Here is an 11,789-nt window from a genome sequence, read left to right on the forward strand (position 1 = left end):
GAGTATAAAAGAGTATACTATTTTCTGTTCAGCAGAAGAAAGAAACAGGTTTGGAACAACTTGAGGGTGAGAAAATAATGACAGAATTTTTATTTTTGTGTGAACTATACCTTTAAGTAAAGGGACTACTGTTTGTGCCCTATTTGTGAAAATTAGGGCAGTTTTGTCTACAAATTGATACATTTTACCATTGTAACCATCCACTAAAATGGAACAGCAGGTGATGCTGGGTCATTTCTTCAGGATGAATGATTCAGCGAAGAAATGAAGTGTTCAAAATGTTAGGTAGATCAATTTGCTCAGTGTTTGCTAAAGGCCCCAGTTAATCTCAGTCTGTTACTATGGTAACCACATTAGCTGAACGTCTGAGCGACATCTTAATCTTTGAACATTTTCCTTTGGTTTTAGAAAGAAAAAAAATATTGTTGCTATAACTTCAGCACATTTAGTTTATGTTTAATACCTTCCAGTTACAAACAGAAGGCCTGGTATCGTCTGGGCAGAAATATCCTCTCATTGATCCTGTCAGATCTGTCCTGGTGACTGCAGATAAGGCATTAAACATTTTTTTTCTCTGTATCTTTCACTTTCTTATGAAGGAAGTTTACATGTTGAACTCGAGCCAAATAGAAAGAACTCTTTTTGATCTATTGTTTCGCTCATGATTGTTTTAAGGTGCTCCTGCTGTTTGGAGTGGATCCAAACTCATTGCTAGGAGAGACTGGAGAGCAGAGGGGCCGGACGAGGCTTAGCTATTAATTATTTAGCCGTGAAAGGGGAGGGGAAAGCAAGCATGCGACTCCGGATCAGTGAAATACAAGCTCAGAAGAAAAGTTTCTCTCAGTCATACTAGAGTCACTCCTGAGGATTCAGGGGGATTTTAGGTACGCATTTAAATCTGGTCATTCATTTTGTTTTTCAATAATAAATCACATTTTATCTGAGGTAAACCACCTGCTTCAGGAAGTCAAGATGTTTGCGGTCCATTTGCTGTCATTTTACTTCTCAAAGCTCCAGGAGGATCAGATCAAGAAGGTAACTGATCATAAACCTCTATACTTGTTAAAATGTGTTTTAGACAAACTCTCCATCAGAATATATTATCTACAAAATAATGCCCTGTACTCCTTGATAAAGTATAGATGTATTCACTCCGTGATGTTCTGTTTTGTGTTTTTCTGCGCTGACAGTAAGAGTCTAACTCTGTCAGTGTGTTGTCAGATGCTGCCTAGTGTTGATGATGAATGTGATTTCACTGTGGCCTGTGGAATCATTAACTCTTCTCACACATGCCTTTTGTGGGCAGATAACAGACAGCATGAGGAGAAAGAAAGGACCTTGACCTCCTCATCTGCATTTATTGAACTGATTTTCATCTCCATGAAAGTTCACACCTTGTTGTGAGCTGTAATTTAAACTGACTATTTTGTTGTAGCTTATTGGTCATTGGCTTTTTTTGCTATTTAAAAAAAAAATATATTTTTAATGTTTTGTTTTGTATTTAATCCCCCATTCTTTCAATAGTTTACTATAAAGTTATCTATTACACATTTCCAGTTAAGGGTTGGACACACCTACTTGCTCTTTACTAAGTCATCAAAGCGATAAAATAACACAAATTGATGGATGGGAATTATAGGGAGCAAAGGTACATCCTGGGATGCTTTTTAAGCTGTACTGTAACTAACAAAACATGTTCTAAAAACCTTTTGATAATGTTTCCATTAAATAATGAAACATCAATTTCTTGGGTTTGATGTGCTAACGTTTTAAGAACATTATTAATTTTTTCCGTAATGTAACGTGATGTGTGGCCAGGCATGGTGTCATATACTAGGAATTTGTACTCCTCATTTCACCCATCCAAGTGCACACACACAGCAGTGAGTATTGAACACACACACCTGGAGCAGTTGGCAGCCATTTTTTTTAATGCGCACCCAGGGAGCGATTAGGGGCTAGATGCCTTGCTCAAGTTAATAAGAGTCGAAGAGACTGCTGTTCATTCACTCGCACCTCCTACATTTCCACCTACAAATGTTTCTTGAGCACCAAATCAACATATTAGAATGATTTCTGAAGGATCATGTGACACCGAAGACTGGAGTAATGATGCTGAAAATTCAGATTTGCCAGCACAGGAATAAATTATATTTTAAAATATATTCAAATAGAAAACAGTTATTTTAATTTTTAATAATATTTTCAATCTTATGGTTTTTACTATATTAAAAAAAAAAAAAAAAAAAAAAAAAAAGCAAAACTAATTTCATGCACAAGCCTTTGGATCAGATGTATGTCCACATTCTTCACGGATAGTTGAGTCTGTTATTTTATAGCAGTATACAGTAATTTTTATCTCAAGAAACACGCCTACATTATCTTTCACTGTGTCATATAATTGCATGCGTCACTGATAATATTAGTATTATTTTTTGTTTGGTGATTTTTATGTTATCAATCGTTCAAAATGTGTTAATATCATTTTTAATATTTTTATTTCTCAGTTTTGTTTACCCTTTTATTCAGTCACTTATTCCCCGGTATTTTGTTTCATTGAATGTATGTAATAACAAAGTGTGAAGGAAACGACGCCAGGCAACAGAAGAGAGTGTTTAAAATAATTGTGTTTCTCAACAGGTAGACCGATATCTGTATGCCATGCGCCTGTCAGATGAACAGCTGGTGGACATATCATCTCGGTTTCGGCTGGAGATGGAGAAAGGACTGTCAAATGAGAGTAACTCTACGGCTGCAGTGAAGATGCTCCCAACCCACGTTTATTCAACACCTGATGGCTCGGGTACATTAACATGACACATGGCCACATCATGGTTACTATTGTAACCATTTTCACACCAAAAAAAAAAAAAAAGCTGTAGAATCACTGCATTTGAGTAATATTAAATAATTCAAATCTGTTAATGTTCATGATAGCTTTACATCTGTTCTGTTTCATATGTTTCTCCTGCAGAGAAGGGTGAGTTTCTGGCACTGGATCTGGGGGGTTCAAAATTTAAAGTACTACAGGTGAAGGTTTCAGAAGATGGGAAGGGGAAAGTCCAGATGGAAAGTGAAACTTTTCCCATCCCTGAAGAGATCCTTAATGGCAGAGGAACAGAGGTGATTATTGCTTCACAAATATGAGTTATAACAATAAAGAATCCATTGCAGATTATAAGTTGTTTCCAGTGGATTATGATTATGATTTTAACAAGAAAAGACTGAACAAACTTTGGTGTGAGTTCTCTTATTGTTTATAGTATTTATAACGTAGGCTGATCTTAGGATCTAAGTCACGGTAGATAATTACATGGATAAAGGGCAGATTATTCTTATGTTATTCTAATATTAAATGTTTTGAATGCCTCTCTTTTCTTTCTTTCTTCAGCTTTTTGAGCATGTGGCAGAATCTTTGAAGTCTTTTCTAGAGAAACACCACATTAATCACACAAGAAAACCTCTGGGCTTCACCTTCTCCTTCCCATGTGCGCAGTCCAAAATAGATGAGGTACAACTGAACTCTGACATGTTTATATCAAATTTAACATGAACCGTTTTAATTGGATCATGGTTCTCAAGTCATTGAGAGATTGAGTGGATTTTCTTTATCAATAAACCAGTGAAATAGACATTCATATCAGTTGATCTCCTCTGACTCATTTTGTTTGTGTTGACACAGGGTGTTTTACTGTCATGGTCCAAGAATTTCAAGCTGAGAGGTGTTCAAGGGACCAATGTGGTGCAGTCTTTACGAAAAGCCATTCGTAAAGTTGGGGTATGAATACCATTTTCTTTGCTCATCATTTTCAATGAACAAAAGTAGAAAGTAGAAACCAACTGGTGCTACTCCAGGTAGAAGTCATAACACAGTAGTCAGCTGGTATTGGGGATTCGTGTTTGTGACTTCTACTTGCAATTGAGTTAAAGATACGGTCACATTAGCAAACTTTCACATGCAACAAAGTTCAATTGTCTATTATCAATAGTGTAGCATTGTATGAAGCACAGCTCACACAGCCACTTTCAAACCAAGCAGCTTTCCATTTGCCAACACTACAAATTCACATGACGCTTAAAGCTGTTGCAAAATCTTCATGTGGAAATCTTTCACCCTCACATGAAATTCCAGATCGCGTGAATTCCTATTAAAAATAACTGAATTTCGCCCGCTAAAAATTGCAGAGCAAATAATTTTGACCGCTCCTCAGAGTTTCTCCAGACTCACATTTCATTCGTTTAGTGTGGTTCAAACGAGACTCGCTTATAGTAAAGACAAATATGAAAATGTGCGCCTTGAAATTCATTCAGTCCTTTTTGACAATCACTAAACGATCACTATAAATTTATTTTTTAGAAAATCTTAAATTTTATTGTTAGAAAACTGCATAGGGGCAATAGTCTTAAAACAAACATGTTTCCATACACTGTTTTCTTTTTTCCATACTTATCCAGACCTGCAAATTACTCGGATCAAATTCCATACTTTTCCAAACTGCGTAGAAACCCTGCATCAAACTTTTACTTCGGAACACAGCTAAATGTGAAACTTATTGTGTGTGTGTGTGTGTTAAGGATGTTGACGTGGATGTCCTGGCTATGGTCAATGACACAGTGGGAGCCATGATGACCTGTGGATATGATGACCAGAACTGTGAGGTGGGGGTTATTATAGGTAAGACCTCATTGGACACTTTTGGACTGGACAATTTTCTTTCAATAGATTTAAAATGAAATATAAGCACACAAAATATGTATTGCTTCATAGGTAAAATATCTCTAAAACTAAATAACCCACAACAAACTAAAAGACCTAAAAAGAATCCTGCAAAAGTGAGAGGGCAAGGAAGCTGTCTCTTGTAATGAGGAAAATGAACGGCTTGATTTAATGCTGCAATCTGTTTCCGCAGGTACTGGTACTAATGCGTGTTACATGGAGGAAATGCGACACATTGATCTCGTGGAAGGAGATGAAGGCAGGATGTGTATTAATACTGAATGGGGGGCATTTGGAGATGATGGTGTGCTTGATGATTTCATCACAAGTTTTGACCGTGAAATTGATGCCGCCTCAATTAATCCAGGAAAACAGCTGTAAGTCCTTATTGATGGGCAAGTCATTAGATTGCTTTAACACAGGGATGCCCAAATCAGGGCAACATTTACTTTCAGCCTATCAAGTTTTGTTTTTGACCCTTCCTTCGGAGTAAAAACGTTTGGGCATTTCTGATTTATTCCACTCTTACTGAAGGTTATTCCCAAATGATGTGTGCACTTAACAGCTTTTTTTCTTCAAGTTTTGTAGTCTATGTATTATCTAACTCTGTAACTTTGTAACCAGTTTTGAAAAGATGGTGAGTGGGTTGTACATGGGAGAGCTTGTGAGACTCATCTTGCTGAAGATGGCCAAAAGGGGTCTACTGTTTCATGGCCAAGTCAGTGATGCTCTCAGGACCAAAGGAACATTCCAGACCGATCATATCTGCTTGATTGAACAGTAAGATCATAAATATAAACATGATCACAAATATAAACCGATATTAGATGGGTTAAAATAAGAAATATATAATATATAATTTTTCTAGCTATGAGGAATCCTATGGCAACCTATTGGTTTTAAGTTAGTGATTATTTAAGAATATTAGGAATTTTCCCTGCTAAAAAACACTACCATGATTCAGCATAAATGCTGGTTTAATCTGGATTTTGGTGGTTTGTGATAATCTGGCACAGGTGTAGACGGGGTTTAAATGTACATATTCTAACTGAGAATGTTTCCAGGTATAAAGGCGGTTTGGAGAACACCAGGGAGATCCTGGAAGACCTGGGACTTAATCCCAGTGATGATGACTGCATTGCTGTCCAGCATGTCTGCACCATCGTGTCCTTCAGGTCAGCTAATCTAGTTGCTGCCGCTTTGGCTGCCATCTTGACACGGATCAGAGAAAACAAAAAGCTGAAGACCCTTCGGACCACTGTAGGAGTCGATGGGACGGTGTACCGAACACATCCGCAGTGCGTCAGTTCACCTTCATACGTAAAACCCAAGGAGGTTTTTAGTACGAAATTGGATAGAAGTTTTTTTTTTTTTTTTAAATCCACAATGTTTAATACTTGTATCTGTATTTTAAAGGTACCCCAAGAGGCTCCACAAGGTGGTCCGCCATCTGGTGTCAGACTGTCATGTCCGTTTTGTGCTGTCTGAAAGTGGCAGTGCAAAAGGTGCCGCCATGGTGACTGCTGTGGCTCAGCGTTTAGCTTCCCAACGCAAGGAGATTGACGATACCCTTGCGGCTTTCGCCTTGAACTCCACACAGCTCCAGGAAGTGAAGAAGAAGATGCATGTGGAGTTGGAACGAGGCTTGAAGAAAGACTCCCATCCAACCGCATCAGTCAAAATGCTGCCCACATATGTTTACAGGACTCCAGATGGGACAGGTAAAGGGAAACTGCCTACTTACAGCAATCATGGTGTAAACAGTACATCTTTGGGGAATTCAGAGTTATTATTTATTATCACTATTGATATTTTTATCTCTTTTATATATTGTTTATATTATATTATATTATATTATATTATATTATATTATATTATATTATATTATATTATATTATATTATATTATATTATATTATATTATATTATATTATATTATACATCCATTCCTTTTTCAAACTTCTTGTCCTCTGTTGGGTTGAAGGGATGTTGGAGACCTTTTTTTATTATTATTTTGATTTTATTTGTATAATCAATAGGAAACTTAAATTGAAATTTGAAGGCTGAACATGTTAATTGACTAATTAAGAAACTTTTTATGCCACTGAATGTTGCTACTTTCACAGAAAGAGGAAAGTACCTTGCCTTGGATCTTGGTGGAACCAATTTCCGTGTGTTGGTGGTTAAGATTCGAACTGGTATGCGGAATTCAGTCCGGATGTACAACAAGATTTATGCCATCCCACTGGAGATCATGCAGGGTACAGGAGAGGAGGTGAAGCACTATGAACAAAAAACAGAATCATTTTGGTGCAAATTAATACATTAGTATTACATATTTAACATCAATGTACTATAGAGAGTGCAAAAAATTATCAGTACAACATTCACAAGACATTTTAAGATGATTAATTTTTTTTAATTTTTTCCCCCTCCAGTTGTTTGACCACATAGTTCAGTGTATCTCGGATTTCTTGGACTATATGGGAATAAAGAACACTCGTTTGCCTCTTGGCTTCACCTTCTCTTTCCCATGCAGTCAGACAGGTATTGATAAGGTAAAAAAGCATCTACCTTGGATTATCAGAGGTCACTTCAATTGTCAATATAATTATCACAACGAGGTTTAAAGGGTTAGTTCACCCAAAAATGTTGTCATTAATGACTTAATAAAGCGATCGTGTCTCTTCAGAAAATTTGGACTAAACCGCACATTGCATATGGATTCGTTTTACGAAGTTTGTATAATTACTTTTTGAAGCATCAAAGTCGTAGGTGTGTAGCTGTCAACAGAGGGACAGACAGCTCTCAGATTTCATCAAAAAGATCTTCATATGTGTTCTGAAGATGAACAAAAGTCTTATGGGTTTGAAACGACATGAGGGCGAGTAATTAATGACAGAATTTTTGGTTGAACCAACCCTTTAAACACCTTAAAACAAACTTAAAGCACAGACAAATGCTACTCTTTATTAAAAGTCATTGCCATTTGCATCATCTACTTGTTTAGGGAGATCTGGTCTGCTGGACGAAAGGCTTCAAAGCGACAGATTGTGAGGGCTATGATATTGTGGATATGCTGAGAGAGGCCATCAAAAGACGAAACGTGAGGGGAAAGCAAACATCACGTAGTTTTTGCAGATGACACTCATCCACTTACAGAGAAGCACCATCATCAATATTAATGTTCTATTGTCATATAATAAGAGTATTCAGGCTTCATTGCTTATATTTTTGCGTAAATAACTATATTGTAGCTTATAATCCTCTCATTTGAATGAAACTATTTTATGCTACTGATGTTTGTATTGGCGTGGTTATGATTTAATTTGTTCTTTTAGGAATTTGATCTCGATATCGTTGCTATTGTGAATGACACAGTTGGCACAATGATGACATGTGCATACGAGGACCCTAAATGTCAGATTGGTCTTATTGCTGGTAAGTATTAATGTATTTCCGAGGTGTTTCTGTGGTATTTCAGTGAAGCTGTATTTTAACTGACAATCACTGCTGATTATAAACCAACACACGCAAAAAAGCAGCATTTCAGTATTCAGCATGTCAACACGTATGAATCTTAACTCTGCAGGAACGGGCAGCAATGTGTGTTACATGGAGGAGATGAAGAACATCGAGTTTGTGGAGGGTGATGAAGGGCAGATGTGTATAAACACTGAGTGGGGTGGATTTGGAGAAAATGATAATATTGAGGACATCCGGACCAGATATGACCGAGAGGTGGACGAAGGCTCACTCAATGCAGGAAAACAAAGGTAAAGATTACCATTTTTAGACGATTTAGACAGTGATATTATTTTTCGATTGTCATCTGAAAGTTGTGAAAGACAAATGCAATGCAGGTTTTCTGCATTTGTCCACATGGAGGCAGTATACTATAAAGATTTTCTCAAAGCATAGGAACAGTGTTAGCAACCTGTTGTAATGAACAGCAAAAAAAGCAAAAATAAGTGGCATTTAAATTTGAGAATATTATAGTTTATTTATTGATTTTAAATAATATTTTTATAAAAATAAATAATTTATTATTGCTATTAATATTATTAATAAGAAGGAGGAAGAAGTATTTATATAAAATAAAAAAAGCTGTGGCAATGTGTCAAGTTTTTCAAATATAATCTAATGTGTTATCCTCTCATTTACAGGTTTGAAAAGATGACCAGTGGAATGTATCTGGGAGAGATTGTAAGGCAGATTCTCATTGATCTCACCAGACGTGGTCTTCTGTTTCGTGGACGCATCACAGAGAGACTGAAGACCAAAGGCATCTTTGAGACCAAGTTCCTCTCACAGATTGAGAGGTAAATTAACCGTCTCTGACATATAGGCCAATCGAATATATTGGTCACATGACTGAGATCAGCTTCCCAAATATTTTGGCATCTACTGTTGTTTTCAACTTTACCAAAACCTCATATTAAAGTCCCCATGAAATCAAAATTGACCCTATTTACTTTGTTAGCGCATATTACTAGTCTTGTGGTGAACAATTAATCCGTGCAAGAAAATATTTAAAAAAAAAAATTTTACCATGGTAATCTTTAATCAAAATCTGAAAATGCCCCTCCCCTCTGCATTGGAGGACCTTCTCCGATGACGTAGGTTTGAGGAATTGGTTTGGGCAACGCGTAACCACTCCCCTCAAACCGTTAGTCTGCTATGAGCAGAGATGGAGAGGAGGAGCGCTAGAGTAAAACCCTGCCCTCTGTTCAATATTCCGTTTCACTGGGAAATACGTCATAACACTGGAGAAAAGTCGTTTGCAACTTCCGGTTCACGGGGACTTTAAAGGTGAACTCTGTAACTTATTTATCCATGCATGCTTCATCAGGTTGTTTAATGAGGGAAAAAAAATACTGAGCACCTTTAATAATAGGCATTTCACTAACTAGAAGTTAGTGAATAAATGTAATATAATGCACTTAATGTGACTCGTGCTTCCATTCTTCCATTTACTTAGTGACCGTTTGGCACTACTGCAAGTGAGGTGCATTCTGCAGCATCTGGGCTTGGACAGCACATGTGATGACAGTATTATTGTGAAGGAAGTGTGTGGAGCCGTTTCCCGACGAGCAGCTCAGCTCTGCGGAGCTGGAATGGCTGCTGTTGTAGACAAAATCCGGGAGAACCGAGGACTAGAGCATTTGGAGATTACTGTGGGAGTGGACGGCACCCTATACAAGCTACATCCACAGTAAGTAAAAATTAGCAGAACATTTACTTGCATTTGATTCATATCCTAATCTTGACATGTCGCTTTTCTTGACAGCTTCTCCACCATCTTAAAGGACACTGTCAGAGAGCTCGCTCCCAATTGTAAGGTGGATTTTATCCTATCAGAGGATGGCAGTGGGAAAGGGGCGGCCCTGATCACGGCTGTAGCACGGCAGCATCATATTGAGAAACAAGAACCTCGCTAGACGCTCGGACTGGGTTCCTCAGAGGGTTGCATTTGTGGTTTTAAGAGTACAGGGTTTCTATAAGTAATTATATAGATTTATTAGATGATGACGCTCATGAAATCTCACTTTGCTGCTTGCATATGAAATTGCATCTATTTTTTGCATATCAAATTAAGTGCATTCAGGGACATTGACAGAGATTTTCATTTATTACTTTTTTGTTATTGTTATTTTTTATGTATTAATTATTGCAATAAACATCGCTTTCACATTCATTGTGTTCAGGATGGTTTCACTCTCACTGTACATTGGCTCTTTGAAGGCTTTTTTTCTTGTTGTCCTTTTGTTCGGACTCAGTGAACAGTTTGCATGGGCAGTCAGAGTGAAAGACTCACAGAGGCCAAACTAAAGGGGGCGGTGGCTGTGCGATGGAATGTCATGACCGTATGTTGCTCTAGTGCTCTGTGATGCGGTCTGAGAAGCTTGGAGACCAAACACCCAAATTAAATTAGGACCTGATACTGTACTTTCAAAGGCAATGTCTTTATTTGACTAGTAGAGCCGAATTAGTGTAAAATAAAAAAAAAGTTTATTATAAGATATTAGAAATTAATACTTTTATTTAGAAAGGATGCATTAAATTGATCAAAAGTGGCATTTATGATGTTGTAAAAGATTTATATTTCAAATAAGTTCTATTTATCAAATAATCAAATGTAGCACAATTTCTACAAAAATATTAAGCAGCACAATTGTTTTTAACATTAATTATAATAAGAAAGTTTCTTGAGCACAAATTAGCATATTAGAATGATTTCCAAAGGATCATGTGACACTGAAGACTGGAGTAATGATGCTGAAAATTCAGCTTTACCATCACATGATTAAATTACATTTTAAAATATATTAAAATAGAGAATTTAAATTGTAATAATATTTCACAATATTACTGTGGATTTTTCGATCAAATAAATCGTGATCATAAGAGACCTTTTTTCAAAAACATTAAAAATCATACTGACCCCAAACTTTTGAACGGTAGTGCATATTCTTCAAAGTTTCTTCTTTTGTGTTCCACAAAGAAAGAAAATCATAGTAAATTACATAATTAAAATTTTTGGGTGAACTATCCCTTTAAGTCGACGATATTTTAACAAATTTTTGCTTTATTGACAACAGCAAAGTTGTAACAACACTATGTAATTTTTAGTTACGTTCTTTGGAAACGTATATCACTACGTACGATTGAAATCTATTTGACAAAAGGTGATTTAATAGATCCATGTGGGGTAACATTAGCACATTTCCCTTTTGTGTTCGCTAATTTAAGCTTCCAGGGGATTTAATGAAGCAGTTAAATCAGGCCAGCTCTTGCTCACAAATCCTCATGGAGCAGGAAGGGAAAAGTTTACTCATCGTAATCCTTCCCGCAAATGCTAGCTAGCTTCTCAGCTGAACAATAGTAGGCTAGAGCTAGAGCTAGTTGCCATGCACACCAGCACGTCACTATACCTGCACATAGCATGCACACATCTTCACATGTAAGCTTTACAGTCTTGTAAGTGTACACTTCTTAGGTTAGCTAAGTTGGCTAACTAAGTGCAATTTATAAGTCACCTAAGGATAAAATGCTAAATTAAGCAAAATGAA

General features: G+C 36.8%; 1 protein-coding gene across 1 annotated transcript; it reads left to right on the forward strand.

Annotated features, from left to right (window-relative positions):
* Window positions 1–793: 793 nt before the first annotated feature.
* On the forward strand, window positions 794–10,413 carry hkdc1 (hexokinase domain containing 1). Its single transcript, XM_081351368.1, has 18 exons — window positions 794–1,035; window positions 2,641–2,803; window positions 2,975–3,123; window positions 3,392–3,511; window positions 3,683–3,778; window positions 4,576–4,675; window positions 4,911–5,094; window positions 5,342–5,497; window positions 5,782–6,015; window positions 6,134–6,438; window positions 6,843–6,991; window positions 7,155–7,274; window positions 7,727–7,822; window positions 8,058–8,157; window positions 8,309–8,492; window positions 8,883–9,038; window positions 9,698–9,931; window positions 10,007–10,413. Exons 1-18 carry the CDS (start codon window positions 973–975, stop codon window positions 10,155–10,157), a joined length of 2,760 nt encoding a protein of 919 aa, XP_081207494.1. The 5' UTR covers window positions 794–972; the 3' UTR covers window positions 10,158–10,413.
* Window positions 10,414–11,789: the final 1,376 nt, after the last annotated feature.

The sequence above is a fragment of the Scardinius erythrophthalmus genome (genome assembly GCF_964197995.2).
Source record: "Scardinius erythrophthalmus genome assembly, chromosome: 21".
NCBI lineage: Eukaryota > Metazoa > Chordata > Actinopteri > Cypriniformes > Leuciscidae > Scardinius > Scardinius erythrophthalmus.